The 21,682-nt window shown below is 46.2% G+C and overlaps 1 protein-coding gene across 2 annotated transcripts in view; it reads right to left on the reverse strand.

Moving 5' to 3' along the window:
- ANXA4 (annexin A4) overlaps window positions 1-21,682 on the reverse strand; it is a 132,511-nt gene that overhangs the window by 51,337 nt on the left and 59,492 nt on the right. For both annotated transcript variants that reach the window (XM_075346161.1, XM_075346162.1), the window contains exons 3-6: window positions 14,172-14,259; window positions 12,744-12,838; window positions 2,996-3,109; window positions 1,231-1,321 (exon numbers count right to left, since the gene is read on the reverse strand). In XM_075346161.1, the coding sequence (XP_075202276.1) occupies window positions 1,231-1,321; window positions 2,996-3,109; window positions 12,744-12,838; window positions 14,172-14,259 (388 nt within the window). The remainder of the gene's footprint in view (window positions 1-1,230; window positions 1,322-2,995; window positions 3,110-12,743; window positions 12,839-14,171; window positions 14,260-21,682) is intronic.

A 21,682-nucleotide genomic window follows, 5' to 3' on the forward strand; every position in this document is an offset into this window, starting at 1 on the left:
GTATAACCAAACGTGTAATAGCAATAGTTTTCTGAGAACAATACTTCATTTCCTGAAACACAATTTTAAGGCCGGTTTCACACATCCGGCTTTTTGCCGTTTTGCCGGATGCGGCGCTCTCCCGTACAGTTAATACAGTACAATGACAGCGCTGTAACTTCCGGGTCACATGCGCCGGTCACATGACAGCATGTGACCGGCGCTTGTTGCGCTGTCATTGTCCTGTATTAACTGTACGGGAGAGCGCCGCATTCGGCAAAAAGCCGGATGTGTGAAACCAGCCTAAGGAGATCAATACTTTTTGCCAAGACTGCATAATGAAAGACAGTTTTACTGATCTCACTACAGAGCAAGTAAAGATTGCAGTGAGCACAATAGACAATTGTGAATACTGTCCTCTTCAAGCTCCCAGCTCTGGACAAGCAGTGTGGGCAGATAGGCAGTACAGCAGAGGTGACTGTGCCATGAGAGCCGAGGAAAGCTGATAGAAGGGTTTGCAATGTGACATTGCTAAACTCCGCTATGTTGCTCTCCCCACACTGACTTCTGGGACCTTATCTGAAAAGGTAAAAGTTATCTGTTGCTAGAGAGAAACGAATAGAGCCAGCACTCGGGTGGATCTATTTGTTTCTGTCTAACAGCAGTTCACCTGGTGGCCGGACCAGGATATCCGAGCACCGCACCCTTCATTAGCTTTCCAGTGAGCTGTATAGCTCCTTTTTTTCCCCCATAGGTTATTTGTGCTTTACTCCCAGCACTGTGTAAACATGCACATGGTAAAACCAGGAGCTCCGGGCAGTCTGTCATTACTTCCCATATACAGAAACACCTGCTCTAAGCTTTGGTTATGTTATTTTTCTGCTACATTGCTATCTGGTTAGGATTGGGCAACATCATACAAAGGGGAAGAAGTTCACACCCCTAGAGGGGGAAAAAAAAAAAAGCCCCCCGAAACACTAGGATTTAATGAAAATTAAAAAATTATCAAATACTTAGATTGCTAATAATGTCACAATGGAATGGCAAAATTAAAATAAAATAAATAATGGAGCTGTGAATATCCCATAATCCCCATGCCATCAGCTTTTAAAACTGACTGCACATGAATGATAAAAAAAAAAAAAAAAAAAAACAAAAAAAAAAAAAACAAACAAAAAACACTACTTTATAAATGTTATTCTCAGTTTCCAGAAACAACAATATTAAACAATAATTTTAAGGTTTCCTTACTCAATTTGTAAGTGCCATTGATTTGTTGGATCTCTTTTGTGGAACGGGAGGCCAGGATTTCAATAAGGCAGCCTTCATCAGTTCCTGCTCCCTAAGAAAAAAAACACAAAAAACAAAAACAAACAAAAAAAGTCACTATTCTGCAGAGCAATATAATACACACACACAAACATGTCAAACGTTTCATTCAGTCCCATCACTGCAGGTGTAGGAGATGCAGCCCCTAGCCATGCTATCTGCCTTTACTAACATTTGTTCTAAATTGTTCACATATCCCAACAAGGTCTTTTAATAGGATGTCAATGGTGTAACAAGTCAGTTCATGATATCCAGTCCTCCCCAAATATTCCATTATCAATTGTGAGTGGTATTATATAAAGCTTAAAGGGACCGCACCAACTCAACCACAAAGTGAAGACGCTGTAAAATTACAGACCAAGTGCTAGGGAAAAAAAAACAAAATTGCTCTGCTGACTTAATAAATGCAGAGTGTAAGGCTATGTGTCCACGGTAGAATGTTGCTGTGGATTTTTCTGCATGAAAATCCGCGGCTTTCCCGCAAAATCCGCACCTTTTCAAAGGTGCGGATTTGCCGCAGATTTTTTTTTTTTTTTTTTTTCCAATTCTGAAGCCAAAATCCGGATCAAAATCCGCAACAATAATTGACATATTGCAGATTTTTCCGGATCAAAATCCGCACCAAATCCGCCGCGGAAAAATCCGCAGCATGGGCACAGCATTTCCAAAAAGCCATAGAAATGGCTGGGAAGTGCTGCTGCTGCAGATTTTCGGGAAATCCGCGGCTTTTCCGCGAGAAATCCGCGGCAAAATCCGCGCATTTTCCGCATCAGTACAAAAACTGCAGGGAGCTTCATGAGATGGGTTTCCATGGCCGAGCCTGAGCACGCAGGCCTTACATCAGCAAGCACCATGCAAATTGTAAGATGGAGTGGTATATACTGCCAATAGACTCTGGAGCAAGGGAAATGTGCAGCACTGCGTAGTATCACTCTTCTCTATATAGGGTCTCATGGACCAGACTGGGTTTAGTAAATTTCAGAGAACGTTGCCTGCCTGACTGACTTGTGCAAGCTGTAAAAGTTGGTGAAGGAGATATTACTATGGGGCATTTTTTCATTCTATGCCCCTTCATTTTAGCGAAGGGAAACCCGTATTATTCAGCCTTAAGTATTATTAAAACCTGAAGTATTCTTCAGCATACCAAGACATTTTGGACATTTGTAACTTCCAACTTTGTGGGAAATTTGGGGGAAGGTCATTTTCTTTTCCCCATTGCAGAAGGTCCATAATATAACGGCTGGGGTGGGGAGGAGATAAGTGTGGAAGAACATGACCAGCCGCATGGAGCCCTGACTCAACCCCATCCCACAACTTTGGGACAACCTGGAACAGATGGAGAGTCTGGCCCTCTCATCTAAACATTGCTTAACTCTAAAATGCTCTTCTGGTTGAAAAGGGCAAAAAAATTCAAAACAGACAGCTCCAAAATTTTGTAGAAAGCCTTTCCGGAGGAGTTGAAACTGCTAATAATATGGAATTGCTCACCACTATGCGGTTATGCCTATGGATTAAGAATGGGAGGTCATAAATAGGTGTATTGTGTAGATATCCTAATACTGTTGTTCACATTGTGTGTAATATAAATGTATTACATTACTCACACCTACTGTACATCCAGTGCCTTAAAAGGTTATAGTATCGTATGACTAGAACTACCATATACTGGGCACCAAGCCCTTGTTACCTTCATTGCCTTCTTGAGTTCCTGCACATCATACAGCGTTATTGGGGTGATCAGGCCTAGGATCACTTTTTCAAAGTGTCCAGTGAGCTCAGATTTTAAATCATCCTCTAAATCCTATAAACACAAAATTACACAAATCAAAAATTACTGTTTCGCAATAGAATTTTTCATACAAGTCATGATCTTATCCCTATTGTGATATACAGTAGATGAATAAGACAAGTGATCTCCTCTGTTATACTGTCCGAGACTCAGCAGACTAAAACCTCAAAACATTTTTTGGCATCTTCTACAATCTGGTCAAGTCAGTTTTTACATTGAAGAATTTCATTGTTGGTTGTAATAAAGTTTCTCTTCGTCAAGGACAAAAGAATTTATTTGATGCTCCAGCCCAGTATCTAAATATTTGCTATGCACTCATGCCAAATAGTACCTAGGTCGTCGCCCTTCGCTAGATCTCTCGGTCCCACTTCCATTACAGGTTACACGGACGCCTCAGGTTGTGTACACATATGGTTATCTATGTTGTAAGATGGTTACATTGTAAATGGCCGGTATATATCCCAGGAGTGGTGGTTCTCTGGAGTTGTAAACCTGGAATATCCCTGCTGGTACCTATAGTGCCACAAGTTGTTATACGGAAACCTGGCCCTGGCTTTAACTGGAGAGGTGACTGGGTCTGGCTGTCCACATACGGAAACCTGGCCCTGGCTTTAACTGGAGAGGTGACTGGGTCTGGCTGTCCACATACGGAAACCTGGCCCTGGCTTTAACTGGAGAGGTGACTGGGTCTGGCTGTCCACATACACATCCGTTTGTGTGTCTCATATGCTTTAATGAAACGGTGTTTGGCACATTGTCAGTCTGTCAGAGGGAGCTTCAGAGAAGGGCTGTGCACCGACATATTCTATCTTAATGTCTTCTGCGTGTCAAGGTGCAATGATATCAGCTCGTTGTTCCACCTGTGCCTTGCTGCAGTCTCCCACTGTACTTGCCAGGAATAGGAGAGTATATGGAGGTTTATTTTTAGGTTATGTGTGTCACGGGCGGAGGAGGGGACGCTGCGCTCTCCCACTGCTCGGGTCCGGCTGCTGCTGCCGCTGCTCTGTAGTGGCTCGAGCGGTGGGCCGGATCCCGGAGACTCGAGCGGCGTTCCTCGCCCGTGAGTGAAAAGGGGATTTGATTGGATGGTGGGGATTTGGTGACTGTCCGTGACGCCACCCACGGTTGTGGTGAGGTTGGTGACACCACCGCTGCTCTGGACGGGGATCCCGGGAGCGATGACAGGGAGCAGCCTTGATGTTAGTTCTCCCCTCCGTGGGTAGGGGGGTTGGTTGTCCCGGGGCCCGGTGATGGGGTAGGGATGGATGGCAGGCGGGTTACGGGGCCTGGTGAGGTGCAGGGTCGCGGGGGCAGCGCTGTGCCGCACGGCACGGTGGTACTCACTCAGCCAATGATGAAGACACAGTTCTCGGTAAAACACACGGCTGGATGGACGGGTCCCACAGACGGCTGCGGTGTTGTTTCTCCCGACAGGTTGATGGTGACTGCCTTTCCCTGCACCTATGTACTGTAAACGGTTTCAATGGGTTCCCACCGGTAACCCGCTCCCTGGCTTGGATGTGGGCCGGAGGAGCTCCTTTTGCCCGCAGGCGCTGGCCCTGGGAACGGTAGCCTTGGCGGTGGCTGTGTTTCCCTCTCACGGTTGGACTGTTGCCTTCTGTCGAGACTTGGCTGCTGGGAAACCCAGGAGGTTCCCTTCGCTGACGGATTTGGCAAATTCACAGCGACTCCTAGCCTTGCCGGGGTCCGTAAGCCCCTGCCCGATGGTGCTGGCTTCTCTTTGTGTACCGGTCCGCTACCGCCGGGCAGCCGCCCGTCCACGGTCCTTACGGTAGACTCAGATAGGCCACTCCTGCAGACGGTCACCACCGTCTGCCAACCTTGCTGATCTGTCCGGGCCACACACCCGGACCAACTTTAGTCTGCTCCACTACCACTTTCCTTCCTTCCTTCCACTTTCACCTCAAAACTCTGTCTGCTTTTCCCGCCTCCAGGACTGTGAACTCCTCGGTGGGCGGGGCCAACCGCCTGGCCCACCCCCCTGGTGTGAACATCAGCCCCTGGAGGAAGGCAACAAGGGTTTTGTGTCTGACTTCGGTGTGCCTGACCGGGAGTGTGGGGTGTGTGGGTGTTTTTCTCTGTGGCCCCTGGCTTGTCCAGGGCGCCATATATGGACCTCCATGTTACAGTGTTGGGGCTGTTGTGGAGTGCCATCATACGATGGGGCCATTATACAGTGTAAGGACTACTGTGAAGGGGGTAAACATCATACCGTACATTGTGGGGACTCAGGGTATTCATTAGTGTGTTCACAGACAATGTGGACACAGATTTCTAGGGCACTTTCAGAGGGCATTATTTTCTATGGGTCAAATTTTACCATCTGGAGGGCATAAAGCAGACGACATTTCACTTTGTAGGGGTCACAGTGGTGGACATTTTTATGTGGACACTAAAAATAATACTTTGTGCCACAAAGCAAGTTCAATAACAGACAAATATGGCAGCAGTGGCTTAGGGTACCGTCATACTTTAACGACGCAGCAGCGATCCCACCAGCGATCTGACCTGGTCAGGATCGCTGCTGCGTCGCTACATGGTCGCTGGTGAGCTGTCAAACAGGCAGATCTCACCAGCGACCAGTGACCAGCCCCCAGCCAGCAGCGACGTGCAAGCGACGCTGCACTTGCACGGAGCCGGCGTCTGGAAGCTGCGGACACTGGTTAATAAGGTATACATTGGGTATGGTGACCCGATGTTTACCTTAGTTACCAGCGCACACCGCTTAGCGTGTGCAGGGAGCAGGAGTCGGCACTGGCAGCGTGAGAGCTGCGGAGGCTGGTAACGAAGGTAAATATCGGGTAACCACCTTGGTTACCCGATGTTTACCTTGGTTACAGCTTACCGCAGGCTGTCAGACGCCGGCTCCTGCTCCCTGCATATTCAGGATTGTTGCTCTCTAGCTGTCACACACAGTGATGTGTGCTTATCAGCGGGAGAGCAACAATAAAAAAAACGAACCAGGGCTGTGTGTAACGAGCAGTGATCTCACAGCAGGGGCCAGATCGCTGCTCAGTGTCACACACAGCGAGATCGCTAATGAGGTCACAAAAACGTGACTCAGCAGCGATCTTGCTGTGTGTGAAGTACCCCTTAGTGTATGGGTGACTGTATTATCAGTAGTTTGTGCGAGTTAGGAAAATATGGAGACTGCGATGGAAATGTAAGAAGTCAAATGTGTCTTTGTTGTACACTACAGATGAGTTGTGACTGGAGAAGTTGTCATGTCAGTCGGGGACAGACTTCTCTAGCACCTGTCAGGCACACCAGTGGGCTGCTTAAGGTGGAATAGGGCAGTCCACCTAGGGGCCAGACAGATTGGTGGGAGGGGGAGGGAAGTCAGCAAGGGAGGAAGTGGAGCACAAAGCAGAGCTGACGGGGAGAACAGAAGTAGCTCCTAGAGAGTGTGAGGAGCTGGGAGTAGCAGCTCCCTGGAGTGAAGTGGTGACCCTCGAGTTGTGAGGAGCTCTGAGGAAGCTGGGAGTACTGGCTCCCAGGGGAAGCAGACTAGGTTGCAGTGGACCTAGAGGAGTCGGATCCCCGGTCGCAGAGGGATTGAGGCTAGGTGCCTGGGAGCCATCAAGGAGGACGGTCAGCAGCCTGGTCCCATCACTGGTCCGGGACCGAAAACATGGCGGGGTACACGGACCCTAGGTCGGAGAGAAGCTTCAGGCAACCCGGCAATTAACCTGCGGAGAATAGGGCCTTTATAGACTGTTCCCATGAGCTCAGAGATCGGGGGCACTAGCGCAACGAGGAGGATAGGGCTCAACAACCAAGCGGCCCACTGAAATCCCAAGCGTGAGCCCCTGAGAACAGGCTCCCTCACTTAGCCACAGTGGGGTGCGGGGCTCAGCAATTTCCAAGCTACAAGGCCACTACAGTGAATCTAAATTCTGTGCAAGTCACAGGAGGCAAGTCACGGATCACCAGGCAGTGCTGCAGGGGACGGGACCCAGATGAGCTCCCCTCAGGAGACAGCGGCAGTCAGAGACTTGGTTTACCCAGTTGTCAGCGTCTGCTTTATTGCTGAGTGAGTACCTGAATGACCCTTGCGACCAGCGAGCCTGCGCTTCCCACGGCACCTAGAGTTCCGAAGCCTTCCCCTACCCGTGGAGGGCAAGGACACCTTGCTGCCCCATTCCATCACCCCAGGTACTCCCAACGGCAGTGGCAGTATTCCCCAATTACCGTACACCACAGGTGGCGTCACGAACTATACCTCCCCTGTAAATATTCCCTTTCACATTTGGAGTGTGGCGGCTAGCCCCTGGGTCCGGAGACCCACGGGCCACAAATAATCACCCCACGGATACGAGCAGTTTGATCCGCTGCCGGGGCGGCACACCCCTATAGCCACGATTAGAATGCGCCAGTGTAGTTGTAAGCATAGGGGTTTACTCAGATGTTTTGCCACCTCCCCCGAGCTGAACCCCCTAGCTACACCTCTTAAAACATGACATGCCAAAAAACAAAAAAAAAAAAAACAGGATAAAACACTACACACTCCCCTCCTAAAGCCTCGTTCACACATCAGCATTTGTATGCCAAAACCAGGAGTGTCTCCAAAACACAGATCAGCTGTTTCCAAGTTACACTCCTGGCTTTGGAATATAAATACTGAAGTGTGAATGAGGCCTAACAGAGTAATGGAAGATTTGAGGTTGTTTATTTCTCCATAGTATACTGCCTCCATACTTTACAGAGACTTTAAGATAGCAACGGACATCATGAAGCTGCAGGTCTTTCCTACAGCAGCTTTGCCATTATTTTAATTATTTTTCGTTGGCTACACCAGTGTGTCTCTCCCCCTCCCCTTCCTCCCCGAAGGCCATTTAAGTAGTCTTAGATCCAATCTGTGCTTTAAATGTGTAGGCTTCACCCAGGGAGGGCATGTTTGATAAATATAAAGGTTTAGGGTCCTATTACAAAAAGTAACACCTTGTTGTGTCTGGCGGGAACTCATGAATTGGCAAATGTGTGTGCACAGGAGTCTATATTATTATTATTTATTATAGCGCCATTATTTCATGGCGCTTTACAAGTGAAAGAGGGTATACGTACAACAATCATTAAACAGTACAAAACAGACAGGTATAGGAGGAGAGAGGGCCCTGCCCGCGAGGGCTCACAGTCTACAGGGAATGGGTTATGATACAATACGTGAGGACAGAGCTGGTTGCGCAGTGGTCTACTGGACTGAGGGCTATTGTAGGTTGTAGGCTTGTTGGAAGAGGTGGGTCTTGAGGTTCCTCCTGAAGATATATTGTTAGAAGTATACTGTATAGAGCAGTAAAGCAGTGTAGTGTAATCAATTTAATCTCCATAAAACAACGCTTACAGAGGAACTGTACAATAAAAATAAAATAAAAAAAGTAATATACAAAAAAAAACCAAAACAGATGAGTGTAGCAATGCCAAGGACTCTGATCACTGAACTTCACCCTCAGGTTACTCCTGCTGTAAAGACCTTAACCTCCTACGTCTAGTTATAGAAACTCAATAAGTTGTAGTGAAGTGTCCCTTGAGCTCGATGTGCCGGCATCCCTGACTCACACCTGACAACCTTCCTGCAGTTCCTCAGCAACTGAACGTCACACTTGCCCTTCACTAATTTTAGATTCCACTAGAGCTCCCAGCTGTGAATGAGCAGCGTGCAGGGGAAGTGTGTCATTCACACAGCCGACGGCATGGTTGGGACATAAAAAGATGGCATGATTACATGCTGACCGTCACTAGCCCCGCAACGCTTCACTTTAGTTACTGTAATTAGCCGAATTAGGTGTTAGCCCACACATCAGTGAATTGTCACATAAAACCATCAAAGAAAAGTTTGAGAAAAAAGGGACCATAAATAGGAGACAGAACCAGCATCTTAAAGGGGACCAGTCACCAGTACAAAGAATCAGTTTTACTCTTATTTATGCCTGCTGCTCCAAGTATTCTAAGAAGAATATTATTCCATAATTTTACATACAAGTGCATCTCAATAAATTAGAATAGCATCAAAAAGTGAATTTCAGTTATTCAATACAAAAAAAGGAAAACACATTAGAGTCATTACACACAGAGGGATCTATTGCAAGTGTTTATTTCTGTTAATGTTGATTATGGCTTACAGCCAATGAAAGCCCAAAAGTCGTCATCTCAAAATATTAGATTATAGAAGACAAACTGAAAAAATGGTTTTAAACTCAGAAATGTTGGCACCTACTGAAAGTCTGTACAGTAAATGCCTCAATACTTGGTCGGGGCTCATTTTCCATGAATTACTGCATCAATGCCGCGTGGCATGGAGGCGATCAGCTTGTTGCACTGCTGAGGTCTTATGGAAGCACACATTGCTTTGATAGCAGCCTTCAGCTCGTCTGCATTGTTGGGTCTGTCGTCTTATCTTTCTCTTGACAATACCCCATAAATTCTCTATGGGGTTTAGGTCAGGTGAGTTTGCTGGCCAACCAAGCACAGTGATACTGGGGTTATTAAACCAGGTATTGGTAATTTTGGCAGCATGGACAGGTGCAAAGTCCTGCTGGAAAATGACATTTCGATCTCCAAAAGGCTTGGTGGCAGAGGGAAGCATGAAGTGCTCTAAAATTTCCTGGTAGATGGCTGCACTGACTGTGGTTTTGATAGAACACAGTGGACCTACACCAGAAGATGACATAGCTCCCCAAACCATCACTGATTGTGGAAACTTCACACTAGACCTCAAGCAGCTTGGATTGTGGCCTCTGCACTCTTCCTCCAGAATCTGGAACCTTGATTTCTAAATGAAATGCAAAATTTTTTTTTTTTTTTTTTTTTTTTTTTTTTAGGATGAAAGTAAAACACACACCACACACACACACACACACACAGACCTTGGACCACTGAGCAACAGTCCAGTTCTTTTTCTCCTTGGCCCAGGTAAGACGCTTCTGGTGTTGTCTATTGGTCATGAGTGGCTTGAGACAAGGAATGCGACAGTTGTAGCCCATGTCATGGATAGGTCTGTGTGTGGTGGCCCTTGAAGCACTGACTCCAGCAGCAGTCCACTCCTTGTGAATCTCCCCAGAGTTTATGATTGGCCTTTTCTTAACAATCCTATCAAGGCTGCGGTTATCCCGGATGCTTGTACACCTTTCTCTACCACACTTTTTCCTTCCACTCAACATTCCATTAACATGCTTGTATACGGCACTCTGATCAGCCAGTTTCTTTAGCAATGACCTTTTGTGGCTTACCTTCCTTGTAGAGTGTGTCAATGATTGCTGACTTGACAGATGTCCAGAAGGCAGTCTTCCCCATGATTGAACCAGACTAAGTGACCATTTTAAATGCTTAGGAAACTTTTGCAGGTCTTTTGTGGTAATTATATAAATTTTCTGAGAGAATGACTTTTGGGTTTTCATTGGCTGTAAGCCATAATCATCAACATTAACAGAAATAAACACTTGAAATAGATCACTCTGTGCAGGGCCGGCTCCAGGTTTTTGTGGGTCCTGGGTGAAAGTCTCAGTGGGCCCCATCCACACAGACATGCACAGATACATGCAAGCATATGTACATATACATTTTAAAGATAAATTAAAAACAAAAACAAAAAAAACCCAACAAAAACACAAACACACTGACACCACTGTATATACATCACAAGAGAGGATGGGGTCATACACATTACTGGGGAAGGGGGGGGGAACATACATATTACTGAGAAAAGGGGCATACAGCTCCAGATTGGGGGGGGGGGGGGGCGGAGGGGGTTGGGAGACATACAGCTCGGGGAAGTGTGTGTGTGTGTGTGTGTGTGTGTGTGTGTGTGTGTGTGTGTGTGTGTGTGTGTGTGTGTCTCTTATACAGCACCGGGATAGAGGGGACATACGACTGGGGGTATAGTAGTATACAGCCCCCATATTCCTCTACATAGTGTTAAGAAGCCGCCATAATCCTCCATATAGTGTTAAGTAGCCTCCATGTAGTATAATGCAGCCCCCATATGGTACTATGCAGCCCCCATATAGCATAGTGTAGACCCAGATAGCATTAGGCACCTTCATGTCGTATACAGCCCGTATATAGCACAAGGCAGACCCAGATCACATTAGGCACCATCAAGTAGTATACAGCCCCCATATATCATTTAATGCACCCCCATGGTCGTCTGTCTACAGTGATTGAATACATACCTCACTTCTCCTCGTTCCCCCGCTGATAGGTCTCCTCAGCACATCCATTGCTGTCGCTCACTATGCCCGCTCTGCAGGGATGCAGTGTTGAAGTCACCGCGCTCCGCTGCTGATCTGTCAGAGTGCCGACACAGCAAGAGAATGATGGGAGAGGCAGCGCGCCGCTCCATCTCATCATTCATTGCTTTCAACTGTATCGGCACCTGCGATGCCGATACAAATGAAAGTGCGATCCTCGATGTGGAGGGGTGGATGGGGGGGGGGGGGCTGAGGAGACCAGCAACAGTGCGGGCATCAGGCCCCCCCTGAGTAGCGGTGACGTGGCCTGCCACTGCGAGTGGGCCCATCCGGCAGCCAAGGGCTCCAGCATTTGACCGGGTTTGCCGGGTGCTGATGCCGGCCCTGACTGTGTGTAATGACTATATATGAGTTTCCCTTTTTGTATTGAATTACTGAAATAAAGTAACTTTTTGATATTCTAATTTGACATGCATCTGTATATATTTTATTACAAATTTAAAATATTAGCACATCATACTTTTTCAGAGATCTACTCTATTATTTATGTTCTTTTCCCAGTACTATATGCAAGTCACACAGCTGACTACAGACTTTCATTACTATGTATGGGTACCTATAGGCGTGTACCTTAAACATCCTTTAAGGGCTACGGACATACAACCCTATATAAAATTACTTTTTTCCTGGATGGGGTAAGAAACTTTGGGTCAGTCTAAAATGTGGTATTACAGCTGTGTGATAAAGGCCTAAATATCTATAGCATCAAATCAATTCCTTTCAGAGAACAATACTGGGAGAAACACATCCCGCTTCACACATTGGTGGCCAAAAATATTTCTTAAAATTCCAAAACATGCTGGAAGTTTTTTACATTTTTGTTTCTTGGGATTACTGTTACTGGAAGAGCAAAACAGCGAAATGGAAAATCTTGTGTGTCAATGTTCACCTATACTGACCTGCGCAGAAAAACAGTAGTAGGTGGAGGACTGTGAGAACCGCAGTATGACAATAGCTTTCCCAGGTATTTTGCACACGGTAGATCATTTTACAAAGGTTCAATGCATAACATCATCCAGAATCTAACTTCCATAGAAACTGCTAGTCACACATTGCTCAATATTGGGGTGAAAACAAGGTTTTCTGTGTCAGATATGAGATTTACTGTACCAAATGTCCCAATAGTGAATAAATAGGGATTAGGAAGGGGCGATTTGTCATCAGTAATTGGTGCAATTAGCCAACATAAATTTTACATGACGACATCAGGTAATTGCTCCTTCACAACCACAAGTCCAATTGAGATATATATTCTATATGGAATTTGTAATTCAACATTTACTGTAATTAGACTGATTAAAGTCCAAACTTATTTTGGCATGATATACTACATTGTATTTATGATCGACCCTGCCCTATGTAGTCTACTGAGCCGTTACCTTTCCGACAGTGGTCTTGTAGGCAGTTTTGATTTCCTGCCGTTGGGAAATTGTCCGGTTTGCAATCACATCGATGACGGCATCTTCGTCAGTGCCTGAAAATAACGAGAGGAGGACAGCATAAGATTAGTATTATGTCATTAATTCCATGGCGCTTCACAAGTGAAGATGCGTATACATAATAGAGAGTCAACTACAATAATCTGAAACAATACAAGTCACAGGTAAAGGAGGAGAGAAGACCCTGTCTGCGAGGGACAGTCTACAAGGAATTGGTGAGGATATAGCAGATAGAACACCGCACAACCATCTCTATCAGACTGACGGTTACTGCAGGTTGTAGGCTTGTCGGAAGGGGAGGGTCTTCAGGTTCTTTTGAAGCTTTTCAAGGCAAGCGAGAGTCTGACATGTTGAGTGCAGAGTCCCAGAGTATGGGAGAGGCACGGGAGAAATCTTGGATGCGATTGTGGGAAGAGAAGATGCGAAGGGATAGAGAAGGAGATCTCATGAGGATCGGAGGTTATGTGCAGGTAGGTACCAGGAGACTAGGTCACAGATGTAAGGAGGAGACAGGATGTGGATATCAATATTATCAGAAATGAGACACACTGTCCTGGTCTACTCTTGGGGCATTAACACTGGCACCATGAGACAATACGTATTTGTGCCATGTCAGTGACATTTTATAGATTCACTAGCCTGTGAAAATGCCATTTACTCCCACATTCTTACCCTCACTGCTATATAAACTCTTCTATTGTCTAAAAGCTGCTCCTCAACCCGATCTACAAACTACAGAATAGCCATACAGCAGAAAATATACCACACATACAAAATCCTTAACTGAAAGCTGCCAACGTCTGGAGATGAGAAACATAGGAATCCAGCTTGTCTCATGTCCAGTAACCCCATAACATGCATCTCCTCTACAATGTTGTGTTGCTCCATTTTCTAATTCTCACTCCAAAAAAAGTCCAGCTCTTCAGGACTTGGACCAATAAGACAAGTCCAAATATCAAGGTCTCTTTCACAACTCTTAGGCTATGTGCGCACGTTGCGTAAATTCATGCAGTTACGCTGCGCTTTGCAGCGCAGCGTAACTGCATGCGTCCCCTGCACAGTCTATGGAGATTGTGCAGGGGCCGTGCGCACGTGGCGTCTCAGAGCGCAGCGCTTCGGCTACTGCCGAAGCGCTGCGCAAAAAGAAGTGACATGTCACTTCTTTCCTGCGCTTTGCCGGCAGCTCCTGCTCTGTCTATGGGAGGAGCTGCAGGCAGAGCGCATGGAATCGGCGCTCACTACGGACATTTCTGCAGCGATCTAAAGCGCACATGTGCTCTTCAGATCGCTGCAGAAATATCTGCAGGGCTAGTACGCAACGTGCGCACATAGCCTTACTGGAATGGATACAGAGTCCCTGACACTCACCCATCCCCTTCATCGCTTTCCGCAATTTCTGGACATCATCTGCTGCATTGAAGTTTGGGTAAGGCTTGATGGTGCCTTTAGTTCCAACCTGCAAATACAAACGTATGACACAATTACAATCAAACAACTAAATTTTGAGTGAGGATTTTCAGAACTGATATATTATATTATCTAGCACATATTTAAAGGAAAAACATGGAGAGGTATAAAACACTTGTTACCAATTATACTTTTGTAATAAAAAAAAAAAAAAAAAATATGGGTCATTTTAGGAGAACTTTTTTGCAGAATGTCTGCTTCCACATTCGCCTCCATCCATAAAACTTTGAGCTTCATCTGATATCTTCCTAGTAATGTGCACATGGTCTTCGCTGAAGACCGTTTACCTACAAATGACAGATCAGTCCAGGAGGAGAAAGAAGCAGATTTCTCTGACTTTATATTTTTTTAGGTAATCTAAAAAAGGAGACTGGGAAAGCAGGTTACATAAGACAAAAGGTTGGACAACAACTGCCTAGTCTTTTTTACATAGACACTGACAAGTCTACAAGAAAACATTAAGTGCTTTACCCACAAACTACAATCTCGATTATGCAGTATGGCTCGAGGTGGCAGGCCTAATTCTGAGTCATGAAATCTAGGACATCATAGATTAATCAGAAGAGTTGTCTTAACACTAGAAGTCCCAGAGAGGGTTCATTTAACATTTCTACCTTTGGAACCCAGAGACGGGTCGAATGACCTGAATGATTTTAGCTAACATCCTATAATCACCGTCTTTTGTTCTGTAATTAAGGCCATTACTGTCGCACCACAGGAGGTTGTTGTTTTCCATTGAGTTTAACCATTTAGTTTCTAGTTAGTTCTATTCAGTTTATTGTATGTCATTTGACCCTCTTTCAGGGCTTCAGGGGGGAGCTCGAAATTTCTGGGACTTCTAGTGTTAAGGCCCCGCATATACATTAGACATGAGTCTGCCAAAAATCAGTACATAATTGCGGGATCAGTGGACAGTCTCATGTATATGGCGTATCCGCTAACAGATGATATTGGCTAGAAGTATCTGGCAAGTTGTATTTCTCACAGATCGTAGTGCACAGCCAAACCTACCATTCCAGTGTATGTAGGAGATGGGAAAGGTAGCAGTTAGCCAACAACTATCAAATGTGTATGAGTGCTTTATAAAAAAGAAAAAAAACAAACAAAAACAGCTCATTTGTAGGAGGAATGTGGCTAGCCAAAACCTCCCCAGGATATCACAACTGATCACTTACGGTTTATTAATCCAGACCCACTTTAGAAATAACTTCAAACATAAATCTAAATCTATGGATGCTCTGATAATCCTTTAAAAGGATTTACGGATATGCCATTACCCAAGTGCATGGCATTTGTACAACATCACAAGAGTCTTTGTACCACACATGGCCCTTTTTGGGGATGAACTTCACCTTAGGGGAATATTCACTCATCATCGAAAAATTACAAAACCAGGAAGGCAAGGTTGTGGAATTCTAGAGATTGCAGCATTGATATAGTTTAATGGCAATTCCCTTTCCAAGTGCCGACCAGTGACGTTCCAGATGTGCTCCATAGGAGACAAGTCTAGAGATGCTGCAGGCCAAGGCAACACATTTAGACCATGCAGGCTCCTCATATTAGCACAAGTAGTATGCATCCTGGCATGGACATGTGGATATAAAAATAAAATCGTTAAAAATTAAGGCTCGTGGAACATCTTGGATAAAATGTCCATAATACTGGGCGGCACTGTGGCTCAGTGGTTAGCACTGCAGTCTTGCAGCGCTGGGGTCCTGGGTTCAACTCCCACCAAGGACACCACCTGCAAGGAGTTTGTATGTTCTCCCCGTGTTTGCATGGGTTTCCTCCGGGTTCTCCGGTTTCCTCCCACACTCCAAAGACAGAGTAGAGGGGTCTGGCTACTGTATATGAGTAGACCCCACACTATAATTCTGATAATAGGGACAGTGAGATGAGACATTCCCCATTGAAAGCCTCGTCATGGCATTGTCCATGTGGTTTCCAAATCAATTTCTAGCTGTCATTGCATCCTAGGAGAAAGCAGAGCTCATCACTGAAGAGGATGCACTTCCATTTCAGCCTTCATTGCGGTCTCGCTCTGCACCACAATAGCCTTTGAGAGTGGTAGCATAAGGTCAACGTATCAACTCTAGCTGAACATCCGCCTCATAGCCCAGAGTTATGCAAATACCTTCTGATGGCTTGTGTAGACCGAGTTTGGTATATGCTGTCTGATGTCATTTGTAGTACAGAACACATCACTCATGGAACCAATGGTACGGTCAAAGTGTCCCAAGAGAAATTTCTTCAACACGACAATCCACATTTTGCTTGCGATCCTGTGAGCAGTCTAAGTGGCCTAAAAGTCCGACCATGACCTGCGGCGTCTCCAGACTTGTTTCCCCATTGATCAAATCTAAGATGCCATGGTATGGTAATTACAAAGGCAGCTGCCAGCAGTGGAATTTCATGATTGGAACAAGGGCATTTAGTATGACAGAACATTCCTCGGACAACCATTAATACCTCAGTGATAACATGCCAAAGCGTGCAGATTATTATTATTACTATTATTATAGCGCCATTTATTCCATGGCGCTTTACAAGTGAAAGAGGGTATACGTACAACAATCATTAACAGTACAAAACAGACTGGTATAGGAGGAGAGAGGACCCTGCCCGCGAGGATCACAGTCTACAGGATGTGTGCATTTGGGCATGTGGTGCTTGGGTTTTGAAAATTTTGTTTTCATCCCCCCTCATTTGAATATCAATATTTCCACCATTTCACAACTTTTCCTTATGGTGCTGCAATTTCAATGTTTTAGAGTTTAGAAATCACAGGGAAAGAGTATAGTGGAGTAGGATCCTATAGACTTCTCCAGGTGCCACAGCTCTATACAAGTAAAACTTGTATCTCATCAGGAACTATACACCCTATCAGCAGCGTACTCCTATGTAGCCAGCATTACTTACCTTACATGACCAGCATTAGTTTACCTTCGGGATTAGCAGTTTGTTTTTAACGATTTAAAAATCCCTATAGCACTTGATTAGAAGATCCCCTGTGCCTAGCAAGCCGCGTGGGGAACGTAACAGACAATAATCCTCACTTATCTCTATGGGTTACATGATTATCCTCAGATATCAGGCTGTATTACATAATAGGGAAAGTTTCTATGGAGGAGCAAACATGGAATACAGCTTGTTGCATGACTCATCCAGGCAAATACTTATCCTGTTGACAAAAGCAGTCTGATATACATCAACAGAGTGAACCAGAATTTACGTGCAACCATATTTTTATATGGAGTGGAAAAAAAAAAACAAAACTAGCCACGGCAAATTGGACAATTTCACACAAAACCCCAAATGTTGGACAGACCAAATTGTTGCCACCTTTCCCAAATTTGTGAGTAAACAACTTTGTTTCAAGCAGGATAAAAACCCATTCAAACTCACCCATGGCAAGTAACACGTAGGGACTGTCATGCAACTGGATTCGAACCCTAAAGTCTGTGCTCGGCTTCTCGATCCACCAGACCACAGCAGATACCTTTTTCGGGTGTTCAGTTTCTGCTATCCTTGATTTAGTTCTATTAGGATAATAGGTGTATTCATTTACTCAATTATCTGCCCAATCACCTTTTGGGTTTAGTATTAAATACTTTCTCCCACTGGCATTTCCTCTTGGTGATTTCTCATTCTGATGTCCAACTGTGGTGCCCCTGGGCTTCAGGCGCCACAGGGTATTACACCACTTTTCAGGGGAAATGTCTCTCGGGTTAGGAGGGGGTTAACCTGCCGATGCCTTCACAAAAACACACACATACAACAGTAAGGTGCCTTTCCACAGGGGGTTGGACTAGGGCAGACAGGGTAGTTAGCCACCATGAAGCATGGGACTTTCCCAGTTGCTAGAACAACCACTGGGGGCGGGCACCACATGGGGGGAGAGGAGGGGTCAAAGTAGGCGCAACCAACACACTTGTAGCAGAACCTTCCAGGGCACATCTTGGAATAACATCTAGCACTGACAACTGGAGTTAGGGTTTCTTTCTCTTCATGGGCCCTTGGCTTGGAGAGGGAGGCTCGGGCCGGGTTTCGGTTCGTAACCGAGGGACACTCTGGGGCAACGCCTGAACTATCTGTGAGTAAAAGACCTGTTACTGCAGCTTCTGTCTCTGCCTGTCATTTGCCATCACCCAGTGCTCCGGCACCAACAGGGACCACCACTACCCCCGTAATCCTCCCCGGGGTTATCCCACTCCGCCTGTGGGGAGCGACAGAATTCCGGCTGCGACTTTCACCATCAGCCCCGGAGAGCAGCACCCGCAGCGGCGCCCCCCCCATCCCTGGCCGCGTACCACAGGTGGAGTCACGTTCATAAAAAGACTTTCCTAATCGTCACCCCCATCCGCCACCTCCAACTTCCACCTCCACCCTTCCTACCACTCTCCACCCTCCTTGCTGTACGCCTAAGGGTGGAAACACATCTATGCGAGTAAAATCGGCCCGACTGGGCTGAAAAAAACTCTGCTGATTTTAGTTCACGTTAGGTCCGAGTGCAACGCAAGTGCGATGGTTTTTCTGAATAAATTAATGATTTTACTAGCGTGTGTAATGCGTATTTTTTACTATGTCATCTGCCATTCAGCGCTGTTACATGACCGCTGACAGCAGACAGACAGCCATGTAGCAGAGCTGAATGGCAGATGACAGCAGACACAGACAGAGCCGCACAATCAGAATGAACTCTGGTGAACTTCACCGACTTCATTGTTATGCTGCGGCTCTGTCTGTGCCGCGTCCTGATTAGCGGTCACCTGTGAAGGACTCACCGGTGACCGCTAATCCCCCGAGTGACTGAAGTTAGCAGCCCTCTCTCATATACTCACCGATCCCCGGCGCGGCGCTGCACGGCATTCACAATGCTCCGGCAGCTTTTACTATTTTGAAAAAGCCGGCCGCTCATTAAACAATCTCGTATTCCCTGCTCTCCCCGCCCACAGGCGCCTATGATTGGTTGCAGTGAGACACCTGTCGCTCAGCGTGGGGGTGTGTCTCACTGCAACCAATCACAGCAGCCGGTGGGCGTGTCTATACTGTGCAGTAAAATAAATAAATAAAAAAAAACGGCGTGCGGTCCCCCCCCCATTTTAATACCAGCCAGATAAAGCCATACGGCTGAAGGCTGGTATTCTCAGGATGGGGAGCCCCACGTTATGGGGAGCCCCCCAGCCTAACAATATCAGTCACCATCCGCCCAGAATTGCCGCATACATTATATGCGACAGTTCTGGGACTGTACCCAGCTCTTCCCGATTTGCCCTGGTGCGTTGGCAAATCGGGGTAATAAGGAGTTAATGGCAGCCCATAGCTGCCACTAAATCCTAGATTAATCATGTCAGGCGTCTATGACAAACCCTCCATGATTAATCTGTAAATTTCAGTAAATAAACAAACACACACACACACACACACACACACACGAAAAAAATCATTAGAAATAACAAACACAAACAAATTCCCTCATCACCAATTTAATCAGCCCCAAAAAGCCCTCCATGTCCGGCGTAATCCACGGACCTCCAGCGTCTCTTCCAGCTTTGCTGCATGGAGGTGACCGGAGTTGCAGCAGACACCGCCACTCCTGTCACCTCCAAGCAGCAACTGAGGTGAGTAGCGCGATCAGCTGAGCTGTCACTGAGGTTACCCGGTGGCCGCCACTGGATCCAGCTGTGGCCGCGATAAACCTCAGTGACACCTCAGCAGATCGCGCTACTCACCTCAGTTGCTGCTTGGAGGTGACAGGAGCGGCGGTGTCTACTGCAGCTCCGGTCACCTCCATGCAGCAAAGCTGGAAGCGACGCTGGAACATCCAGGATTACGCCGGACATGGAGGGCTTTTTCGGGCTTATTAAATTGGTAATGAGGGAATTTGTTTGTGTTTTTTTATTTCTAATAAATGATTTTTTCGTGTGTGTGTGTGTGTGTGTGTGTGTGTGTGTGTGTGTGTGTGTGTGTGTGTGTGTGTGTGTGTGTGTGTATTTACTGTAACTTACAGATTAATCATGGAGGGTGTCTCAGACGCCTGACATGATTAATCTAGGATTTAGTATGAGCTGCCATTAACTCCTTATTACCCCGATTTGCCAACGCACCAGGGCAAATCGGGAAGAGCCGGGTACAGTCCCAGAACTGTCGCATATAATGTATGCGGCAATTCTGGGCGGCTGCTGACTGATATTGTTAGGCTGGGGGGCTCCCCATAACGTGGGGCTCCCCATCCTGAGAATACCAGCCTTCAGCCGTATGGCTTTATCTGGCTGGTATTAAAATTGGGGGGGGGGGGGGACCGCACGCCGTTTTTTTAAATTATTTATTTATTTCACTGCACAGTATAGACCCGCCCACCGGCTGCTGTGATTAGGTGCAGTGAGACACCTGTCACTCAGCGTGGAGGCGTGTCTCACTGCAACCAAACATAGGCACCTGTGGGCGGGGAAAGCAGGGAATACGAGATTGTTTAATGAGCGGCCGGCTTTTTCACAATAGTGAAAGCCGCCGCAGCAGTGAGAAAGCCGTGCAGCGCCGCGCCGGGGATCGGGGAATGGTGAGTATGAGAGAGGAGGGGAAAATGACCGACAGACAGTGAGAGAGGGACAGAGATAGTGACGGACCGACCGAGAATAGAGACCGAGAGGGAGAGACCGACTGACAGAGAATAGTGATTGACAGACATTGTGAGACATCGCTCGTTTCCAGTGTTTTAGGAAAACATGCGAGAAATGTATTTAGAAAATCGGATGTTACTAGGATGGTGTGAGTGCTGTCCCGTGCCATCCGATTTTTTACATGCTCCCATAGACTTGCATTGGAGAGACTCGCAGTAGAAACTTGCAAAAAAGCAGCGTGCTGCGATTTTTTTCTCAGTCCGATTTGGACTGAGGAAAAAAAAAAAAAATACGCAGATGAGAGCTGAATCTTTCACTAACGTGTGTCCGATTCCAATGCGAGATTTTCTCACATTGCTCTACTGCGAGAAACTCGCAAGTGAGAAGCAGCCCTAAGGTCAATGGAACCGGGCCAAGCCATCCAGTGATTGATGACATAGAGGATCTGCATCCCCGGCCTGGCAATGAGTAGGTTAAAACACCTGCCCCGTGTGGCGCGACAACCATATTGCTGTTTATTTATGTAGTCAGTAAAAGACCAGCTAGGATACCACTCTGCTGTTTAGGTTCTTTACTCTCCTCCTAACTTCTGTTTGTGGTTAGTAAGCAGGCGGCATAATCTTCAGCAATATACAACCGCTCTTGTATTTTGTTGTTTGTCTTACTTACTCTTTGATCACTTTCTACTTCAGCACACCTTCTATTTTGTAGGCAATTTGCACTCTTCTCTGCCCTCTAGTTCTGTAGAAGGAACGCAAAGCACTCGACAGATGATCAGGCAGAATAGACCAG

The sequence above is a fragment of the Anomaloglossus baeobatrachus genome, chromosome 4 (assembly GCF_048569485.1).
Source record: "Anomaloglossus baeobatrachus isolate aAnoBae1 chromosome 4, aAnoBae1.hap1, whole genome shotgun sequence".
Taxonomy (NCBI): domain Eukaryota; kingdom Metazoa; phylum Chordata; class Amphibia; order Anura; family Aromobatidae; genus Anomaloglossus; species Anomaloglossus baeobatrachus.